Raw genomic sequence first — 23864 nt, 5'->3', positions numbered from 1 at the left:
TCTACTTATATCTATTTGGTGTACTAAAAGCCTTCTATGCATGGATGATTGTGCATAGAATATGTACCATAATTGTTTTATTGTTGTTATTGGTCGTGGGACTTGGACTGTGGGCCTGGGACTGTGGGCCTGGGCACTGTCTCTGAGCTCTTCAGCTCAAGGCTACCACCCTACCCCCTGAGCCACAGCACCACTTCCACTTTTTTCTAATGCTTAATTGGAGATAAGAGTCTCATGGTCTTAGAAAGGGTATCAATGTACGTGAATTAATGTACCTTATATCTGGCAAATATAATGTTACCCTTCTATTAATTACAATAAAAAATATATGAAAAAAAGAGTCTTATGGTCTTTAGTGCCCAGGCTAGCACTGTGATCCTCAGAGCTCAGCCTCTGAGTAGCCACTGTGCCTGTCTGTATCATAATTTTATGGAACATATTTTCTATATTTTTAGTCTATACTTCTCCTTGATTTATGTGTGTGGCTTATAGGTTGGGCTTTTTAATGATTTCCTAGGAATCTTGACTCTCCCACTCAGAAATTCTCTTTTCTTTTTTTGTGCCTGGGTTATATCCCTGGCTTTTTCCCCTTTTTTTGCTCAAGGGTGATGCTCTACCACTTGAGTAACAACTCTGTATTTGGTTTGTCGGTGTCTACTTGGAAATAAGAGTTTCCAAGACTTTCCTGCCTGAGCTGGCTTTGAACCACATCCCTCAGGTCTCAGCCTCCTGAGTATTTCCTGGCACAGGGTATTTTCCTTTTTACTTATGTGAATGTTTTAATTCCATTACCTGTCTTTAGAACCTGATATTCATTCTGTCTTCAGCTTGATTCAATTTTTTCTTGAGACTTTCAATTTCATTTTTTAATTTGACTTACTTTTCATGCCCAGAGTTTTAATTTGATTTTTTCAATATTTGTCTCTTTATTGACTTCTTTTTAATTTTTTTAACACCCTCTCTCTGGGATTTTTAAGGGCCAGTGAGAACTCACCGGATGACCTACCCTTGAGCCACAGCGCCATTTCCGGTTTTCTGGTGGTTAATTGGAGATAAGAGTCTCACGGACTTTAGTGCCCGGGCTGGCTTTGAACCAAGATCCTCAGATCTTGGCCTCCTGAGTTGCTAGGATTACAGGTGGGAGCCACCTGGCCGGGCTTTTATTTATCTTGGTGTTCATTCAAATATCTATCCATACCAGTTCTCAGATAAAGTAAACCTACCTGATGAAGGAGTCAGTTCTGCTTCTGCACTGATTTCACGATTAGAACTTCCCTTCTGTGTGTCCTGGAAGCCACTGCTGCATTCAGGGCTTTATTGCTTGTGTACTGAACAGGTTTCCACTTGCTCCACTAGCTCTTTCTCCAATTTATGATCAACTTTGGGGTGTCATCTGAAAGGCAGAATGGCACAAAATAACACTGGCAGGGAATAAATCGAGGAATGGAGACATTTCCTGTTGGTTTTCAGTGCTTTAACCTCTGCTCAGAATTTCACCTACTGATAGGTGAAGAAGGCTGTGTAATTCATGTGATGTGAAGGGATGGCGCTCAGGGCTCTTAGTCTCACCTGGCAGCAAATACACTGTGGGACCCAGTTCCTGTAAGGAGTGTGTGTGTGTGTGTGTGTGTGTGTGTGTGTGTGTGTGTGTGTGTGTGTGTGCACGCATGTGTGCACGCATGTGTGTGCTCGTGCACACGGGTCCTGGGGTCCTGAGAGTGGTCCCTGACCTCAGTCTAGTGCTCTATCACTTGAGCCACAGCTGCAATTCCAGCTATTTTGGTGGCTAATTGGAGATAAGAGTTCTCACGGACTTTCCTGTCTGGGCTGGCTGCGAGCCATTATCTTCAGATCTCAGCCTCTCGAGTAGCTAGGAGTACAAGTGTGGGCCTCTCGTGCCTAGATCTATGTCTATGTCTTAATTAAAGTAAGTTCATAAGAAAATTCTTCCTCAGCTCTTAATATTACCATGTTTGATCCCCCTTTCTTACCAAATGATAAAGATAAATGATGGTGACATTACTTTGATGTTTTGTTCATTCAGCAGCTACTGAGTTCTTACTGTTTGTCATCCATTATGCAAGGTTGCATGGAAAGGGCAGAGATAGATGGGTGAGAAATTGAGGTTGAATTCCTTAATTGTCTTTCTCTACCTCATTATGTGTTGAGGGGAATAGGAAATTTTAGGATCTCCAGGTCAAGCTTCCTGACTGGCAAAACAGCAACAACAAAATGAAAATAATTTGTTTTATTCTTTGCAACAAACAAAAATCCAAAAATCAAACAAAGAACCTCCTGCACCTCTTACTTTCAATTTTCCTCTTGATTTCCTTATTTTTTCCATATATTTTTTATTGTAATTAATAGAAGGGTTACATTATATTCACCAGATAGAGGATGCATTATTTCATATACATTGATACCCTTTCTCATGTCTTGGTCCCCATTTCCTTCCCCCCACCCCTGCCCCTCATCTTGTTTTCCTCCCTTCCCTATCCAATTTCAAATAACCAAATACGCATATATCCAATAAATCAGATAACCAGGTGAAATACTGTAACAATATGAGATAACCAAGGGACAGCAAAAGAGATGAGGGATAACAGTACATTAAGGACATCAATCATTCATCATATGGCTTTTGTTTCTATCAGTAGAAACCTTGGGCTCTCCTAGCAGAGATTTACAATAGAACAAAACCCAGATACATAAGGCCATATAGTATGATGCTGAATGAAAGGACTTCCTTATTCTTTTTGTATGTAAAAAATACTTTATGCAGATGCCACAAATGAAGTTGGAACACATTTTGAACTGATCATGAACTCATAGTTGAGTTTTACAACAAATTCCCAAGGGCAGTTGCTCCCTTGATTATAGTGTGGGCTTAATTTATTACAAACAGTTCAGCGTTCTCAGGATTTAACCACAGCTCATGAACTATGTGAATGAGTGGGTAGAGTTTTCTCATCAAAAGAAAGCTTAATTTCTCCGGGTTTGCTGCTTTTCGAATGGCTATTTATTGACATGTTTTAAATCCCAATGTTACATTGATATACCTTTCATTTCCTTTTTTTCCTGTGATTTTAGGTGTTCTTGTTTTTTTTTTAACAGCTCCCAGGAGCTGACATTTTTGATGATTTTCCCCCTTGGGGACAAAGTAAGATATCTATGAATTACAATGGCAGCAACAGCTTTGTGTTATCCAGGGCAGTCTAATATTTTTAAAAGAGCACTGGTTTCTGAGTTGGCACTTGGTAAATAACTAGTGTGTGGTTTGGGGAAGCTCGCTGCATATGAGGACTTTGACGAGAAATCTGTTGGGTAGTAATATTAATCGAAGGACTTTGTATGTATAGAAACCCAAATTGAAAGGGAGGTACTCAATACTCCTTTTCAGCTCAGTTTTTCATAAGCCAGAAGAAGCCATTGAATGTCCATCTGTTCCAGCAGAGGGGCTAACTTCATGCTGAACTGAAGACACAGTGTGTGTGTGTGTGTGTGTGTGTGTGTGTGTGTGTGTGTGTGTGTGTGTGTGATAATCCATTAGTTTAAATTCCTTATTCTAAGGAAGAGCACACAGTGTCAGGCCTTCTTTCCTAAAGGTAGGTGATTTAACACAAAGTAAAGTGTAAGTGTGACATTTCTCCGGAGCCATAAGCAAGAGAAAGCACTTTAGTTTTTCTCTTAGAGACATAAACGTTATTTGTGCAACAGGCTAGTTGGATTCGACTATTTGGTGGGAGGTTGACAGGGTGAAATTATATTGAGAGTTTTTACAGAAATATCATAAAATTGAATGATTTTTATAAGTTCTTTATGATTTTGGTCATCTGAGATTTTTTTTTTTTGTGAATCACCAAGTGGGAGCTTGTGATTGGGAGAGATTTGCATAGGAAACCATCTCACCTGTATTTTTCTCTAGCCACTCTGTATTGTGTCATTAGGCTCTGGTGAAAGGCTGGTGAATTATCTGATGAGACTACATGCTTATATACTGAGTGTTGCATTCTTTTCCTTTTCCCTCCCCTCCCCACCCCCTTCTATTGTTTTCCTCCCCTCCTCTCTCCTTCCATTTCGTGTGTGTGTGTGTGTGTGTGTGTGTGTGTGTGTGTGTGTGTGTATGCGCATGTGTGCTTGAACTCAGGGTCTTAGCACTGTCCTTTAGTTTTCTTGCTCAAGACTAGCACTCTGTAATTTGAGTTATACCACTACTCCTTGCTTTTGGGGGGTTGATTTGAGAATAAAGTCTCATGAATCCATGAGTCCTTTCTGGGTGAGCTTTGAACTGTGGTCCTCAGATTTCAACCTCTTGAGTAGCTAGAATTACAGACATGAGTCATAGGTTCCTGGCTAATATATCACTGCTTTTTTTCTGCATTGCTGCTGTTTTGGGGTGTTTACAGTGCATTTTCAATCCTTTCAGTTATTTTGAAGTAGTTGTACAAAGAGGTTTCCATTCCACATGCCAGTAAGTTTATGCACTATGATTACTGTTTTCTATCTTTCTCCTCTATTTCTCAGGGAACAACTTTGAACAGTGAAGGATCTCTTGGTAGTTTGGGTGTAAAAGGTGCATGGAAAACTAATCATAGAGTGATGAAGAAAGAGTAGTGGGTTCAACTGTTCTGGAGCCTTTGAACACTTGTCATAGAAATATAGTTATTTAAGCTGCAAGACTCATGGAAGACCCAGTGCAATAGGAAGAGACACCAAGAGCTGCATGCAAGAAAAAGGGGGAATCAGGAGTAAGAGAATTCTTTCTGATGAAATTAAGGGATGTACTGTATCTCATCGTATCATGTCATACCAAGACCCAGGCTACCATCAGATGTTGAGAAGTGTGTATTATGCTTCCAGACTTTTTAATCCTTAGAATTATGGCTTCTCTGCTCTTTATAAATGATCCATTCTGCAGTTTGACCATAGCAATGTAAAATGGACATTCCCTGAGGCACAGAAAAAGGAAAGGAAACGTGTATCAGCATGATTCCCCAAGGGGAAGAGTCATCGAAAAGGTTGTGAAGATACTAAAACATGGGCTGTTTACTTGAATAACTCCCCAAATTCAGAATTCTTTGTGATAAATTAGGAAGACTCCCTCAACTTAAATTCAGAAAGGCTTTTTCCTACATTTCAGAAATTGCCTTTTTTTTCCTCCCTGGGTGATTATAGGTGATTAACCTTTTTGCTTTTCTTTTTTAACCTTTTATTCTTTGAACATCTGTTTTATAGTGATAAGAATAAATTAAGTAAAATCATAGGATGCCAATCAGTACTCACTGGCTAAATAGATAGCAAATATAGATTGGAAATCAATCATATTTCTTTTTTTTTAAATTAATTTACTTTTAATGTAAAGGTGATGTACACAGGGGTTGTAGTTAAATGAATCAATTCAACATGTGTTTTCTAAAGTGCTATAATGTGGCAAATTGGTATAAAAACATAATTTTCACAATTTTCATTTTTTTTCAGGCTTTTCACTTTATTTGAGCTGATGGCCATTACAAATAATGTGACTGAGTTAATTTTCACTGGCCTTTTCCAGGATCCAGAGGTGCAGAGAGTGTGCTTTGCTCTGTTTCTTCCTGTGTATCTGGCCACGGTGCTGGGAAATGGCCTCATTGTTATGACAGTCAGCATCAGCAAGAGTCTGGGCTCCCCCATGTACTTCTTCCTCAGCTCCCTGTCCCTGGTGGAGATCTGTTATTCCTCCACTGTCGTCCCCAGATTCATCAGTGACCTACTTGCCGAGATCAAAACCATCACGCTGAAGGGCTGTCTGGCTCAGATATTCTTCTTCCATTTCTTTGGGGTGGCTGAGATCCTGTTGCTTGTGGTGATGGCCTACGACCGCTATGTGGCCATCTGCAAGCCTCTCCATTACATGAACGTTATGAGCCGTCCACTGTGCCAGGTGCTGGTGGCCGGTTCCTGGCTGGGGGGCTTTGTTCACTCCATAATTCAGATGCTCATGACTGTGCAGCTGCCCTTCTGTGGTCCCAAAGTGATTGACCACTACTTCTGTGACCTCCAGCCATTATTCAAGCTGGCCTGCGCCGACACCTTTGTGGAGGGAATCGTTGTAATGGCTAACAGTGGGTTAATCTCTGTCATCTCCCTCCTCATCTTGGTGGCCTCTTATGCGGTCATTCTGGTCAACCTGAGGAAGCATTCGGCTGAGGGGAGGCGCAAGGCCCTCTCCACCTGCGCCTCCCACATCACCGTGGTCGTCTTGTTCTTTGGACCTGCCATCTTCCTCTACCTGCGCCCCTCTTCCACCTACACTGGGGACAAACTGGTGGCTGTGTTCTACACCGTCGTCACCCCCATGTTGAACCCCATCATCTACACACTCAGAAACGCAGAGGTGAAAAATGCCATGAGGAAATTGTGGGGCAGAAAGAACTGAAGGGTGAGCTGCAAGGAGACACAAGCAATGTGGATGTGCGTTTTTTTTTAAAAGCACAGACTGATTGTTAAAGTGGGATTTGCTCTCTGTGATGCATTCAAGTGTATAAACACAGTTTTACTACTGGTCTGTATCTCCTTGCTTAACCCACATGTCCTTATATGCTGGTGTACCATTTAGTAACAGAGTCCAATGCTTTCGCTGATGTTTGTAGAATTTGACTGGCTTGTAGATTGTCATAGTATCATAGCTTTGGGAAATTGGAAGGCTCAAGCCAAATGCAAAGAATAGATAGACATGAATTAGTCACATAGTCCGTGTAAGTCATTAGGGTTCAGTGTCAGCTTTCAGTACATGCACACCATGAGTAATTGCTAGATCTTGTACCTCATGCATTTAGCATCTTTTCACTGTAGGAAAGAGTTGCCATCTTAGCTATTTTGAAATGGTTAGTTAGTTGCTGTCAGTCATCATCATCATATTATGCTGTAAAATATCTAGCACTATTATTCCTATCAGATGGTATCAATGTACAATGGAGAATATTTTGACAAATGTCTTACAGTTTTGAATGACTAGTAGTTTCCAATTATTTCTTCCTTTATCTCTCTTCCTTTCTTTTTCACTGTTCACATAATCTCCCTCTCTAACCTCTATTAAAAAAAGGAAATCATCCTGAGGAATTGTCACAGGATATTTGTGATTGAGGTTCGCTGATTTCTTTCCTAATGTGAAAAAAATGTGGTTGAAGTTACACCCAGGGATTTTTTTATACTGTTGGCTAACTTGCTGTGGCCACTAGAAAGGTCTTTGGGACAGCTTCGGTTCTTGTGACATTTTTTTGGCACAAAGGATAATTTTTGGGTTTCTCACAATAGCTGACATCCACGGACAAAAATTATATAAGTAGAACAGAGTCTACATATCAGTAGGGAACTATGAAATTAAGTAGGTTTTCAGATAGGGGATCATTTTAGCTTCATCCAGATGTAAAAGTGCAAAAGCCTACATAAAATGTTCATTGCCCTAATTCGAAGGGTAAAGCAGGGTCACCTGATTCATGTGTATTTCTACTCCAGACCTGTGTCACTTACTAGAATTCTCCAGGTCACATCTGCTTTTTCTAATGTTCATTGCTATTTCTTGTTGAAGACAAGTGGTAGGACTTGTGTTTATATTTTCTCACCCCTCAGAGTTATGAGGACGCCTCATTTTCTCACATTAGGCAGAGCAGTTTGGAAAAGATCACCTAAATTAAAGACAAATCTGTCATACAACCTTGTGGGACCTCCTTGGGGAGAATGTTTTCTGTTTCTGTGGTCATTTGATATTTATACAACATCACTACGTGTGTCAGTGTGATGATAAAAATTGCAGTGTTTTTCTCTAACACAGCTCTGAGTTCTCAACTATCCACCATCCCATTTTTTGCTCTTTTAAATAGTGTGCCTGCAGTTGATGCTTTACTGAGTGCTGGTTGAATGTAATGCCCTTGAACCCATTGTTTTGATATGTGAAATTTTACACCCTCATTTTGAATGTTTTCATGTTGAGCACATCTTATTCAAGATACTGAGGAAGCTGAGATCTGATGATCCTGGTTCGAAGCCAGCCTGGGTAGACAAATCCTTGAAGGTTTTATCTTCAATTAAAAAGCAAAAAGCTGTAACTGGAGATGTGATTCAAGTGGTAGAGCACCATCCCTGAGTGAAAAAGCCAAGCAAAGGGGTGAGAGCCTCAGTTCAAGTCCCAGTACTAGCAACACGCAAAATTAAACTAACTAAAATTAACATACTTTATTTATAGATATTTATGGGATTCAATGCACTACCCTTTTATTTATTTGTAATGTATTGAGAGGTTACAGTTACATTCACCAAGTAGTAGGTGTATTACTTCTCACACATTGATATCCCTTCTCATCTTTTTGTCCCCATTTCCCTCCTGCCACCCCCTCCCAATCATCTTATTTTCCTCCCTTCCCTTTCCTATTTCAAACATATATATATATATATAAAAATATACTAGGTAACAAAGTCAGATATAGTAACAATATGAGGTTAACCAAAGGGCATATAAAGAGAAGAGAAATAACATACTACAGTAAGAACAACAATCACATGAGATAAAGCTCTTGTTTCCATATCCTAGAGATCCTTTCATTTAGTCTCATCCTATATGACCTTATGTACCTAGGTTTTGAACTATTGTAATCCTCTGCTAGGAGACTCCAAGGTTTATACTAATTATGACAAATGAGGGAAACCATTGAGCCTCTGTTCCTTTGGGTCTGGCTTACTTCACTTAATATGATTTTTTCCAGGTCTTTCCATTTCCTTGCAAATGGGGCCATGTCATTCTTTTTGATGGCAGCATAGAATTCCATTGGGTACCACATCTTCTTGATCTAATCATCTGAGGGTCATCCAGGTTGGTTCCATATCTTTTCTATGGTTAATAGTCCTGCAATGAACATTGTTGTGCTAGTGGCTTTAGTATGTTTCTGTTTCTGGACATTTGGATAAATGCCGAGTAGTCGAATTTCTGGGCCATATAGGAGCTCTATGTTTAGTCTTTTGAGGAATCACCATATTGCTTTCCATAGTGGTTGAATGAGTTTACACTCCCACCAGCAGTGTAGTAGTGATCCCTCTTGGCTAACAATGTGCTATCTTTTATATATGTTTACAGTGTACATTTATTGTATTGGTTCAAACTGCTTCCATTCTTGTCTTCATATCCTCTTCCTCCTCAGCACCATTGTGTCCTTAGTAACCAATATTTTATTTTCAGGTTATTTTCTTTGGTCAGAGTTTCCATATGAGAAAGAATATGCACTATATTTTGTCCTTTTGTTTCCATTCTTGGGGTTTGAACTCAGGGCATAGGCACTGTCCTTGGGCTTTCTCAAGGCTAGTGCTGTACTTGAGCCACAGCACCACTTCTGGCTTTTTCTGTGTATGTGGTATTGAAGAATCAAACCCAGAGCTTCCTGCATGTTAGGCAAGCACTCTTCCACTAGGCTATGCTCCTGACCCCTGTATTTTGTCTTATATCTTGTTTATTTCATGGTCACATATTAACATGATATTGTCCAAATCTTGCTGCATGTAAGAGCTTGTTCTTTCTGGGGCTGAATAACACTCCATTTTGAATCTTACATTTTATCAATTCAATTAGTTACAATCAAATACAGTTAGCTGTTGTCAATACTAACTTCTGCAATTAATATGGATTGTATGCTGACTTCATTTCCTTTTATTTCATACCCAGGAGTAGGGCTGGCAGTCTTTTTTTTTCTTTTCCAAGTATTTATTTATTTATTTATTTAGATTTTTGTATTGTAATTAATAAAAGGGTTACATGATATTTGCCAGATAGAAGGTGCATTAATTCACATACATTGATACCCTTTCACATGTCTTGGTACCCATTACCCTCCCCCCCACCCCCCCACCCGTCTTGGTTTTCCCCCCTTCCCTATCAAATTTCAAATAACCAAATACAAATAAATTCAATATATAAGATAACAAAGTGAGATACTGTAACAATATGAGATACCCAAGGGACAGCAAAGGAGATAAGAGATAACATAGTACATTAAGGACAATAATCATTCGTTATATGGCTTTTGTTTCAGTATCCTGGAGGTCCTTTCAATTAGCTTCATACTATATGGCCTTATGTATCAAGATTTTGCTCTATTGCAGATCTCTGCCAGTAGAGCCCAAGGTTTCTACTGATTATGACAAATGAGGGAAACCATTGAGCCTAAGTTCCTTTGAGTCTGGCTTACTTCACTTAATATGATTTTTTCTAAGTCTTTCCATTTCCTAACAAATGGGGCGATGTCATTTTTTCTGACAGCAGCATAGAATTCCATTGTGTACAAATACCACAACTTGTTGATCCACTCATCAACTGAGGGACATCTAGGCTGGTTCCATATCTTTGCTATGGTGAATAGTGCTGCAATGAACATTGTTTTGCTAGTGGATTTAGTATGCCCTTGTTTCTGGATGGTTGGGTAGATGCCAAGTAGTGGTATTGCTGGGTCATAGGGGAGTTCTATGTTTAGCCTTTTGAGGCACTGCCATACTGCTTTCCATAGTGGTTGAACGAGTTTGCACTCCCACCAACAGTGTAGTAGTGATCCCTCCTGGCCACATCCCCTCCAGCATCTGTTATTATTCGTTTTCCTGATCCTGGCCATTCTAACTGGTGGAATCTTGTTTTTGTTGTTTTGATTTGCATTTCTTTTATGACCAGAGATGTTGAGCATTTCTTCATGTGTCTATAGGCCATTTTTGTTTCTTCTTCAGAGAAGACTCTCTTTAAGTCTTTGGCCTATTTTTTAATGGGATGGTTGTTACTTTGGATATTAGTTTTGGAGTGATTCAATTTTTTGAGTTGTTGATATATTTTAGATATGAGGCCTTTGTCCATTGTTTGGTTGGTGAAGATCTTCTCCCACTCTGTAGGCTTCCTAATTAATTTACTAGCTATGTCCTTTGCCATATAAAAGCTCCGCAGTTTAATGGAGTCTCACTTATCCAAGGGCTGGCAGTCTTATCTGGTAGTTTTCTTTTTTGTTTTGAGGACTATCCATACTGTGACTGTACTTATTTACAATAGTACTACAACATGTAAGAGTGCTTTTTTTCTTTATTAAATGAGGTAAGACAGAACCCCCAAACAGGCTACATGGTTTCTTCCATTTGTAATCATTAGAATGTACCTATAAATCTACAAGTAAACCCAATGGATAGTAAAAGACAAATAATTATACTTGAATGTGATTAATTAAACAAGACTCCAAACATTCACCTAGTGAGATCAAAGGAGGATATTTCTAGGAGAGGATCACAAGGGCTCAATAACTATGTGACCATGATCATATAAAATGATACTTATTGAAATGATCCAAGGGCTTAAATTCCTTACTCATGGTTCTACTTTTCAACTCAGAAGGCATCCCATTGTAATTTTCAATAATAGCTATAGACTTATAGCTAATAGTTATAGACTTATATTAATAGACTTATACCTGTAGCTTTGGCCATATCCATGAGCTTTTATGTATATATGTGCAACTATCTAGTCAACAACTTGGATGAGAATTTTGAAATGCTATTCTACTGAAAAACATAATTGCATTTGTTTAAAAAAAAGCCTTAGCGGGACTGGGAGTTTGGCCTAGAGGTAGAGTGCTTGCCTAGCATGCATGAAGACCTGGGTTTGATTCCTCAGTACCACACACATAGGAAAAAGCCAGAAGTGGTGCTATAGCTCAAGTGTTCGAGTTCTAGGCTTGAGAAAGTCCAAGGACAGTGCTCAGGCCCTGAGCTCAAGGCCCAGGACTGGCAAACCCCCCAAAACAAAAACAAAACCAAAAAAACCTAAGCGACATAATTGATTTTTCTCAAAAGATTAGCAAGTCTTGTTAGTGCTTCCTGCTGAATATATTGATAATCTGACACCTTCCCACATCCTTCCTTGTTAGTACTATGGCCTAACATAATCATATTTTGACTGCAGATGCCCTTCCCTGGTATGTCATATAATGTAAATCTCATGTAAAGTAATAGCTCCTATAAAGAAATATCAACTAGCATTTCCCATCATGCTCTCCTCTTCTCCTTAAGGCATATATATATATGATACATATCTATACTTAGTTGTTTATTTTCTTGACATTACTTTCTAATGGGGTTATGAAGACCATGACTTTTATGAATCTGGTGACTATATTTTTTCACTGCCTAGTCTGTAGTACCTAACTCCTGGCACTTCCTAGGATTCAATACTCTAGTTGTAGAATGAGTGAATGAATAGATGAATGACATAACTTCAGAGGAAATTCTTGCCATATTCTAAGATCATGGTCATTATTATCATTGGCAGAGAGAGTCACCAGGAGCCTATGAGACTTTGTACAAGAATATTAGAATTTAACGTGAAATGAAGATAATCTTGATTAACTATCATTTTATATGGAAGTATCATTTTATATGAAAAGAGAATGAGAAGTGGAATGGTGAAATAGCATCATCATAGAAAGATAGTTAACCCAGTACCAAACCACAGCTATTCCCTGGAATCATCAATCAATCTATCTATCTATATTTATTTATTTTTTGGTTGGTTGTGGGGCTTGAACTCTGGGCCTGGGTATTGTCCCTCAGCAATTCAGCTCAAGGCTAGCACTTTACCACATTGAGCCACAGCACCATTTCCAGGTTTCTGGTGGTTAATTTGAGATAAGAGTCTCATGGACTTTTGTGCCCAGGCGATCCTCAGATCTCAGCCTCCTGAGTAGCTAGGATTACAGGTGTTAGGCTAAACTATGTTTTATATTTATTCTCAGTAGACAAGTCTAAGTAAAAGCCCTGTTTATGCCTTTGTTTTAAAATTTTAATATACTTTCCCCCTTTTTGAATGCGAAAACACAGAAATGACAGAAAAGGAATTGAAATGGATTCTGAAACTTCCCTTCAATCATAGTTTATTTGGCAAAATTTCACTGTTGGGAAAAGAAATTCCATGGGGAAGTTGGTCCCTGGATTATAGCTGGTAGGCTAATTTACTATAAATAGTTGAAGGGTCATAGCTTTTCATCATAACCCTTGCATTTTGCATAGGTGGATTAGACTTTTGTATCTAAGCAGGATATTGTAATCTTTGAACTTGTTGTCTTTATGGATTTTATATCTTTCTCAAAGATTAAAAATCCCAGCACTTACCCTTATAAAGATGTCTTATCTGTTCCTTTTTTTGGTGATTTTTCCCTAGACATAGACTGTGTTTTCTAAAGGCTCTCAGAGCCATTAGTGATTGTTCTTGGGGCCATATGAACACTGACTTACAATACCAATTACCAATCCATATCATTAAAGATCGCTGAGTCTTCTGAAGGGATGCCACTTTTGGAGAAGAGATCCTGGAATGTAGCTAGAGTGTGGTTTGGGAAATCCAATTAGCCTCTCTCAGCCTCTGCTGCCTCATTGTGAAGACAGTTATTAATGATGTCTTTCTACTTTTTTTTGGAGCTCTTGCTTGCCACAGAACCCTAGCATTTTTAGAGAAAAATTCAATTCTTCTTAGCCCACTATATACCAGACAGAACAAGTCCTTGGTAGCTGCTTAGTCCTACAGACTTAAACTCATGCTGAGTTAGAGACATGAAGGGTGTATTTGAAATCAGCCTGGTTTTGTTTCAAGGCAGAGCAAGAGCCGCAACAGCTCTTCTAACTGGAAGGTAGGTGCTGGGACTCAGAAATAAGGTGTGAAGCTTCTCAGAAGTCTAAGATGTTGGGCAACTAAATTTTTTTTAATTTTAGAGCTGAAGGAGTCCATTTAAAAAAATAGTTCTTCTTGTTCTTTTTTGTGATGAGAATATACAATTTATATTATTTATATTGTGGAAATATGTATCAAGTATAAGATATAATTTTGCAAGTCTTATAGTTTGGAGGTTCTGTGGGGATTTATTTAGGGATGAACAAGTTGGGGCCTTGCTTATGGCATGGGTTTTATTACTTCGGTGCATCCAGCTCACGGATAATTTCTGTTGCCATGGTCTGTATTGGGGTGAAGCCCAACAGTAACTTGGTATACATTCTGCACATGCTCTGTTAGTCTTTTATAAGCTGGCCATATTTCTTGCCTGCAATGGGCATCTAAGTAATGGAAATAATGGGAATAGGTGAATGGGGATGTGGGGTGAGAAGGAGAGTGGGAGGGGGGCAAATAAAATACTCTTCGCACCATTTCACTTTAAGAGAAAAGGAATGAGCTATTGACATATATCATCTGGATGAAATATCTGGGCAATCACACTAAACGAAAAATGCTATTTCCATAAGTTTACATAGTATACCATTTTATTTACACAGCATTCTCAAAATGATGTAATAATTATAGAAATAGACAACTATTGAATATCATGGTGTTAAAGTAACAAGTTTTTTTTTTCTGGTCCTGGGGCTGCAATTCTGGGCCTGGACACTGTCCCTGAGCCTCTCTGGGCTCAAGGCTAGCACTCTACCACTTGAGCCACAGCACCATTTCTGGATTTTTCTATATATGTGGTACTGAGGAATTGAACTCAGGGCTTTGTGCATGTTAGGCAAGCACTCTACCATTAGGCCAAACTCCTGGGCCTGACAGTGGGTATTGCATAGCATCATTGGAGATACTGTGTAAAAGATATAAAGATCTTTTTTTTCTTACAAGTATGTATGCATTTTCAGTTATGTCAAAATACAAATTCAGCATTACTCAGTTGAATGTATAAAGAACGAAGCTCTAGGAACAAAGTTTATATCTCACTAGAGAAGAATAGGATAATTGTATAAAGGTTACACAAAGAAAAATAAATAACTAAAATAATGTCCATTTTTAACAAAACGTATAATTGCAAACAAACTCTTAGAAGAAAAACTAGCAAGCGGTACAACAATCTTTTTTTGTCCATAAATGCATGAAACCTATTATATGAATCTCTTTCTCTCTCTCTGGATATTCTTCAGAAGCAAGATTTCCATATTTCACATCTTAATAAATAATTCAAAACAGCAAGAATACCTGATACTGGTTAGTCATTTGACCATGATAGAATTTTACTCAAATTTCAAGTATTTCTGTAATCTTTTTCTGTAAGTAGTATGCACTCTCTGATGTTCAGTAAATGAGATGAACTGGTTCTGTTGATGTTTTATTTCAGGAATTTCACTATCTGACATTTAGCATGGCTGCTACAAATAACGTGACTGAATTAATCATTGCTGGCCTTTTCCAGGATCCAGAGGTGCAGAGAGTGTGCTTTGCTCTGTTTCTTCCCGTGTATCTGGCCACGGTGCTGGGAAATGGCCTCATTGTTATGACAGTCAGCGTCAGCAAGAGTCTGGGTTCCCCCATGTACTTCTTCCTCAGCTCCCTGTCCCTGGTGGAGATCTGTTATTCCTCCACTGTCGTCCCCAAATTCATCGGTGACCTACTTGCCGAGATCAAAACCATCACGCTGAAGGGCTGTCTGGCTCAGATATTCTTCTTCCACTTCTTTGGGGTGGCTGAGATCCTGTTGCTTGTGGTGATGGCCTACGACCGCTATGTGGCCATCTGCAAGCCTCTCCATTACATGAACGTTATGAGCCGTCCACTGTGCCAGGTGCTGGTGGCGGGTTCCTGGCTGGGGGGCTTTGTTCACTCCATAATTCAAGTTCTCATCGCTGTGCAGCTGCCCTTCTGTGGTCCCAAAGTGATTGACCACTACTTCTGTGACCTCCAGCCATTATTCAAACTGGCCTGCACCGATACCTTTGTAGAAGGAGTGACTGTATTGGCTAATAGTGGTTTAATTGCCTTGTGCTCTTTCCTTATCCTTGTGTCTTCCTACATTATCATTCTGGTCAACCTGAGGAAGCATTCGGCCGAGGGGAGGCGCAAGGCCCTCTCCACCTGCGCCTCCCACATCACCGTGGTCGTCTTGTTCTTTGGACCTGCCATCTTCCTCTACCTGCGCCCCTCTTCCACCTTCACCGGGGACAAACTGGTGGCTGTGTTCTACACCGTTATCACCCCCATGCTGAACCCCATCATCTACACACTCAGAAATGCGGAGGTGAAAAATGCCATGAAGAAGTTGTGGAGCAAAAAATCCTTAGGGATGGGGTGAAAGGAGACGGAAGGGTTCAGAAAACCAATTTGATTGTTGCTGATATTGATGTTTGCTTTTTTTCTGTAAAAATTGCAGCCATCAACTTAAGGATACAACTTTACCTCTTCTTTGATTCCCCTTAGCAACGAAAGACATTGGTATCCGGAAGTAATGATGAAGGAAAGTGGTCAGATAGTCTCATGGAAACTCATAGAATCTGATTGGCCCAGGGATGTCCACTATAATCATGGCTAATTCTTTTGTGTGTGCTGATTCTAGGGTTTGAACTCAGGGCCTGGGTGTTGTTGTTAAACGTTTGTGCTCAAGGCTAATGCTCTACCACTTGAGCTACTGCTCCACTTCCAGCTTTTTGTTCTGGTTAATTGGAGGTAAGTTGTCTCACAGACTCTCCTGCCCCAGATGTCTTCGCACTGCCATCTTCAGAGCTCAGCCTCCTGTGTAGCCAGGATAGTGGGAGTCAGCTTGACTGGCTTTAGCTCAAAACAGTTATAAACATAAATTAAACCATTTGCATTCCCATTGTTGCATAGTGAGTATACATAATTGTGGGTACAGAGTGTTATTTCAATACTTGTATACAATAAGTGATAGTGGTAATGACATATGTATCATCTTAGACATTTTGCAAATCTTTGTGTTGATGAAAGCCAACATCTTCCCTAGTAGTGATTTTTTAGACATTTAAAATAATTGTTGTCAATTATAGTTATTCTGCTATACTCTAGGAATTAGAAATTATTCCTCAACTTCCCTAGTACAAGGGAAACACATTTTTTAATTTAAGGGAGAACATTTTGATAGATGTTTTATAATTTAAAACATTTTTTTCTGGCCGAGTGCTGGTGGCCCGTGTTTATAATCACAGCTACTCAAGAAGCTGAGATCTGAAGACTGTAATATGGCTATGGTAAACAATACTTCAGTGAACATGGTTGTTCTGGTGGCTTTAGTGTAGCCTGGTTTACAGTCAATTGGATAGATGTCCAGAAATGGGATTGCTGAGTCATAGGGAAGCTCTATGTGTAGTTCTTTGAGGAACCGTTATACTGCTTTTCAGAGTGATTGAACAAGTTTACATTCCCATCAACAGTGTAATAGTGTTCCCTTTTGGCCACATCCCTGCCACATCCATTATTGTTAGATTTCTTGAAATAATGGCCATTCTAACTCGGTTGAGGTAGAATTTCAATGTTGTTTTGATTTGCATACTTTTTATGGCAAGCGATGTCATCTCTTCATGTGTCAATGGCTGTATTCATATAATCATATAAAGGATGTTCATTGAAATGAACTCCAAGAAATGGAAGCAAGAGGTTTTTTTTCTTTTTTTCCCATATATTTTTAAATTGTAATTAATAGAAGGGTTACATTATATTCACCAGATAAAAGGTGCAATACTTCACAATCATTGATACCCTTTTTCATGTCTTGGTCCCCATTTCTCTCCCTCTACCCCCGCCCCTCATCTTGTTTTCCCCCCTTCCCTATCCTATTTCAAATAACCGAATAAGCACATATATATGAAATATATATCATATATATGTTATATATCAGATAACAAGGTAAGATACTGTAGCAATATGAGATAACCAAGGACAACAGAAGAGATGAGAGATTTTTTTTTCTTTTTTTGTCCTGGACTTGAGCTCAGGGCCTGAGCACTGTCCTCGAGTTTTCTCATGGGTAGAACTCTACCACTTGAGCCCCACTACTACTTCTGGTTTTATTTTTCTATGTATGTGGTACCAAGGAATCGAACCTGGGTTTTCATGCTAGGAAAATACTCTAGCACTAGACCAAAGTCCTGGCCCAAGAGGTTTATTTATTTTTTTTCATTGCACTGTGTCTTGTCTATTTATTTATTTACTTATTTTCTTCTTTGTTTATTCCTTTCTGTTTCTGTTTTTGATCTGTACTCTTGTATACAAGTTTAACTGATTTGGGGCAGGAAAGGGAAGGTATAGAAATGGCGGGAAAAGGGTGAATCAATTTAGCAGTGAAACCCACTAGACACCATGTTGGAAATGAACTATACAACTTGATGGTGAGGAGGGAGATCAGGAGGGCAAAAAGTGGGCGAGAATGAGGGAGAGGAAGACACTTGTTCAAAAGGAAATGTACTCCTTACCTGACTTATGTAACTGTAACCCCTCTGTATATCACCTGTACAATAAAAATTTTAAAAACAGAGTCCATTCCTGATCTAAACTTGTGGCTGTAACTCGGGGTCAAGTATGAGAATGCTCCCATCTCAGCATCCTAATTGCTCTCAGGCTCTTACTAACCAGCTCTTCCTACCCAACCAGCCCTGTCACCTTCCCAAAGTCTCACCATAAAGTGAGATGCACTTTCTGAATACATACCTTTACACAATATGGTTTTCACTAACATTCTTATGTTGACGATTCTTCTACTTAGGCTTTTGTCTGGATCCTCCATTTATATGTTCAACTATTTAGTTAGCAATTCTGCTAAGAATTTTGGAATGCCACTATATTTAGCATATTCCTAACTGAACTAAATCCTGCCCGCTCTCCTCCAGTCAGTCACATCTCAAGAAATGGCAGTTCTGGTTGGTTCTTTAATGCTAAAACCTTGATTTATCTTTCTCAAAATTCAGAATTTTTAGTTATACTTTCAAAGTAGGTTTAGAGAATCTAACCATTACCTAATTTCTTAGACCAGTTCATAATCCTTTAAAAATAAATTATTGTGACAAGTGTCCTAACTGGTTTCTTGTATTCCCCACTGATTCTTCATAGTTTTCAAGACAATAGCATAAAATTGCTTTTCTTTATATAAAATATCTTGAAGCATTTCTATAACTCTATCTGACTCAGTTTTTGAACTTGGCCTTATTACTATCTAGGTTGCACATAGAATTATAATTTTATACTTTGTTGTATACATGGATTATGAAGATTTGAACCTCTGTGACTTAAGATACTTGTCAATTCTAGAATAGTGCTTAGCATTTCACAGGACTCAGTACTCCTTGAATGAACGATGGGTGCAAGAACACATTTTCCTGATCTTTAACACTATAGCCATTCACAGAGAGACAGATTATGGGTAGAGTACATGATTTCATTCATGAATATTATGTATGAATACGTGAATGTGAGAACTGAATGGTACAATGAGGAAACTCTAGGTGAACTCTTTCATTGAACCAGAAGTGGCACTGGAAGAGTGATGAGTGGTGTGAAAAGTCAGATAATTCATCAGTTACTGAACAAGAGCTAGTACTGTGGACTCTCCCTTCTTTACTCGTGTTTCTTGAATTTGTATTCAACAGGTAAGCATGGAGGGGGGAGTCCTGTTCATGTACTCATTAGAACTTCCTTCTTTTGCCCTGTGTTGCATCACTAAGCCTCTACCAATGTAATTAAGTCCATGAAACAATTTCACCCTTTACTTATTGCTCTTCACATTAGGGAGAATAAATTCTTTAGGGATTCTGGTCTCTTGATTATAGCGTGTAGTTTAAATAGTTCAAGGATCTCTAGCATTGATTAACAACTACTTGGATTTGAGTCACTCAGTGAATTTCTATATGACCATAGGACTTAGAAATCTCTGGGTTTGTTTCTTTTTATGATTGGTTTCTAAAAATTGATATAAATCTATGTTGACTACTGACACAGATCCATTGAATTTTCCTCTGTGTGTGTGTGTGTGTGTGTGTGTGTGTGTGTGTGTGTGTGTGTGTGATTTATCTTAAACATTATCTATATGTGTTTTCTAAGAGCTTGCAGAACCACTGGCATTTTCTCTTTAGAAAGAATCAGATGTTTGAATGATAGTCATATTCATCACTTCGCTCCCTCAGGAAGCAGCCTGCTGTTACAAAAGAGCACTGATTTCTAAGTGAGTACCTGGTAAGTAATAAGTATGATTTTTGTGCCTAACCCTCTCTCTGCTTCTGTCCTCTCATGTATGAAAGAGGAAGACATAGAATAATACCTCTATAAATTCTTAATCACCCTCAGGGGACTTAGCTGAGCAGAACCAGGACTGCGTTCATTGGGCTCCTCAGTAGGAAATCTATTGTGTGACCATATTAACCAAAGGACTTTGTTCAAGGACAAGGATTTATAGTGTTCCTTCACATCTCAGTTACTCACTCTCTCTCTCTCTCTCTCTCTCTCTCTCTCTCTCTCTCTCTCTCTCTCTCTCTCTCTCTCTCTCTCCTTTCTAAACTAGAACCTCTCCTTGGGGAATGAACTATTCTAGTATTGTGGCTAACTTCATGCTGAACTGGAGACACCTTGAGTATATTTGAAATCAGTCAGGTTTTGTTTCAAGGCAGAGCAGAGGTCTGCCTTCAAGATAGGTGATGTGAATGGAAGTAAAGGTACGAGTTTCTTGTAGCCAACAGATCTGAACAGCCTGATTTTTCTTTTCCCTTCTAGAGCCACCAGAGTTCCTTAAAAAATCTATTTATATTTATTTAAAAAATTATCCTTGCATAGTTTATGAAGAAGGTGACGTCGATTAAAATTCATCATATTACATACTGACATGGGGAATTGAAACCCATTTGACCAACCACAGGAGCTCATTTTTAAAATGAGTCACTGGTTTCAGTAATTATTTTTCTTTCTTTCTGAAGTGACAATGACTTAAACTGATAATTTTATGTAGCATCATGCAGTATAAAATTTGACGATTTAAAAAAATGCTCTATGGGGCCGGGAGTTTAGCCTAGTGGTAGAGTGCTTGCCTAGCATGCACGAAGACCCGGGTTCGATTCCTCGGTACCACATACATTGAAAAAAGCTGGAAGTGGTGCTGAGGCTCAAGTGGTAGAGTGCTAGCTTTGAGAAAGTCCAAGGACAGTGCTCGGGCTTGGAGCTCAAGCCCAGGAGTGGCAAAAAAAAATGCTCTGTGAGTTTTTGAGTTTTGTGAGGTACCATTTTTGGGTTGCCATGTTGGAGGCTATGTAAGTTTCATTACTTCATTCTGAGGTTAATCATCACCAGCTCATGTTTTACTGCAGCTGCTGTCTGTGTGTTGTTTTGCTGGATGCAGATTCCAAGAAATTAATTGATGTTGAGTCTCCACTCAACTGTGCTTTTGTGCACAGGCCACCTGGTCCCTCTCTGCTGCTTGACCAGGCCCCATTGTGAGCTGAGTGGATGAGATTTTCCCTAGCTATGTGGGAACCATAACTGGGATCAGGTGAGTGGAGGTGGCCAAGAAAGGTAAAAATATGGAATAGAAAGGATGGAGATGGCAGGAAAATTCAAGAGATATGCTGCCAGGTATTTTTCCTTTTCTGAATGAAGCTTAGACACACTATCAATATGCTTTCTCAGATTCTAAGATTTTTTTCTTGTTATAGTTTTCTTTATTTCCATTTTTAAAGCTTAACAATATCTCCTAGTAGTTGGTACCTTAATATTTTCTAAAAATATAATTTTGTTATTATTATTAAGGTGTACAGAGAGGTTACCAATTTCCAACTTAGGTAACATACATTTCTCTTTTGGACAGTGTCATCCCTTCCTTTACTTTCCCTCGGTGCCCCCTTCCACCCTGCCCAGGAGTTGCATAGTTCATTTTCCATACAGTATCTACTAAAATCCATGGTTATATTTGTTTACTTTTTCTCCCTTTCTGTGCCTTCCCTTTGCTCCATGCCTAAAAAACAGAAAAAGAAAAAGAAAAGTTCACACAATCACCAGCACTATCAATATGAATAACCCACATTTCCATTTCCTGGAATTTGTTTCTTTTTCTTTTTCTTCTTTTGTCGGTCATGAGACTTGAACTCTGGTCCTTGAGCTCTTCAGCTCAAGGGTAGCGTTGTACCTCTTGAGTCCCAGCATCACTTCGGGTTTTCTGGGGGTTAATTGGAGATGAGTCTCATGGACTATCATGCATAACCTAGTCTGCCACCATGTAAACTTAAGCAAGTTAAATAACTTCCCTCTGGGCTTCTTTCCTCATGTATAAAAGAGGCAATATTATTTGTGCTGATTTCTATGTACTTCACAGAGCATTTCTGGTGAAGGGTGGCAGGAGTGAGTGAGGTGGGCTAATGGAGATGGCGTGGGCCCTGACCTGAACAGAAATTTAGTCAGTTAGAAGGTGTGCTGCTCAAATGGCTCAGATTATGAAAGGCATGAAAAGTCACTTTGAGCAATTCTGATCTGTATTTATTCTTCCTAAGTATTGGGGGTGATTCTAAGGAAAGAAGGGTGCAGGAAGAGACCTTCTGACTGTGGCTCTCATATGGGTCCACTTGCTTGTCAGTCTTCTTCAACTTTGCAATGGAATCCCTTCAGCTCTAGGTCTCTCCCCTGTTTACAACCATTTTGGGCTAGTGAGTGAGGAGATGGGAGAGGGAGCTAGAGTCTCATAGTCAGATGTTCCACTCATTTAGCAACTTGGCTTCCTAGGTGCTTGGATTGTCCTAAAGACTGAGGGAGGCCATATCACACTGCCTGAGTGAGCAGAACACAGAGCAATGGATTTAGTAATAAATCTATTTATTTAGGTTTCAATGTGATGTGAGGTGTGTGTGTGTGTGTGTGTGTGTGTGAGTGTGTGTGCTGAATCTACCTTCTTTGAAACTCTTGCTTAATTTCTTCATGTTTCTATGAATATCTGATCTCTTTTTCTTCTGCTTATGGTCATGCTTCTAGCCTTTCAATAACATTAAACAACAGTGAGTCCTATATGCTAGATAGAAAATCATGTCATGGCTTTGATATATTTTTAGATGTTTTACACATGTGTGTATGTGTATTTGTGTGTGTGTGTGCACACACAAGTGTGTGCATGCATGCATACATACCAGCCCTGCGCTTAGGTGTTGTCCTTGAATTTTGTGCTCAAGGCTAGTGCTCTACCACTTGAGCCACAGCTCAACTTTCAGCTTTTTTTTTTGTGGTGCTTAATTGGAGATCAGAGTCTTGAGAACTTTCCTGTGAGGGCTGGCTTTGAACCATGATCCTCAGAGCTCAGCTTCCTTGAAGAGCTAGATGTGAACTACCAGTACCTGGAAGTTTATACCTTTTCTTTTCTCCCCTAGTATGATTTCATCCAAAGTTTGTTGCTTTTGATCAATTCAATGTTGTGTTTTCCCTGTGAGAATGTGAGTTACACTTGAGTTTGGAGTGACATTGCCTGCGTTACTAGCCCATAACAGTTACTAACAATGAGGAGGGCAGTGTACATCCGTTACAAGTGACCTTCTAACACCTTCAGAATTAGGCAAGTTCATAATTCAGTCATGGTGGCAGAGGGCCTGCCACACAGCAGTCCTCATCTACTCCACAGAGACAGAATTTGCCCCCTACCCCAAGTGTGCTCTGTGCCTCGAGAGAGGACGGTTTACCTAATTTCTCCTTCCCTGTGGCAGGGCGCAGCAGGGATTTTTTTGTTTGTTTCTACTGCTCCCTCCATTTTGAAGAAGATTTTACTACTAGGGAAGAAAAGCTCTATTTTGCCAAGTGGTGTACTAGTAAATATATACGTTAATGCCTGTCAGGTCTCTTACTCTCAGGAACTATAAAGCACCACCTTTTACTTACAGTTAAGAGTAATATTTATCTAGGAACTGGTGGCTCACACCTGTAATCCTAGCTACTCAGGAGGCTGAGATCTGAGGATCAGGGTTTGGAACCATCCTGACTGGAAAGTTCATGAGACTTCTCTCCAATTAACCATCAGGAAGCTGGAAGTGGAGAAAGTGGTAGAGTGCTAACCCTGAGCAAAAGAGGTCAGGGGCAGAATCTAGACCCTGTGTTCAAACCCCAT

At 39.4% G+C, this 23864-nt stretch overlaps 2 protein-coding genes across 2 annotated transcripts; both read left to right on the top strand.

The window, feature by feature from the left end:
- Positions 1–5500: 5500 nt before the first annotated feature.
- Positions 5501–6415, top strand: LOC150052865 (olfactory receptor 4B1-like). The gene has a single exon (XM_090348899.1). The coding sequence runs from the start codon at positions 5501–5503 to the stop codon at positions 6413–6415; it is 915 nt and encodes a 304-aa protein (XP_090205025.1).
- An 8746-nt stretch (positions 6416–15161) lies between these two features.
- LOC150052864 (olfactory receptor 4B1-like) lies at positions 15162–16091 on the top strand. The gene has a single exon (XM_090349238.1). The coding sequence runs from the start codon at positions 15165–15167 to the stop codon at positions 16089–16091; it is 927 nt and encodes a 308-aa protein (XP_090205364.1). The 5' UTR covers positions 15162–15164.
- Positions 16092–23864: the final 7773 nt, after the last annotated feature.

This window comes from Megascapheus bottae, chromosome 16 (assembly GCF_031878675.1).
Source record: "Megascapheus bottae isolate mThoBot1 chromosome 16, mThoBot2.hap1, whole genome shotgun sequence".
NCBI classification, from domain to species: domain Eukaryota; kingdom Metazoa; phylum Chordata; class Mammalia; order Rodentia; family Geomyidae; genus Megascapheus; species Megascapheus bottae.
This window is presented reverse-complemented; position numbering and strand designations above follow the sequence as displayed.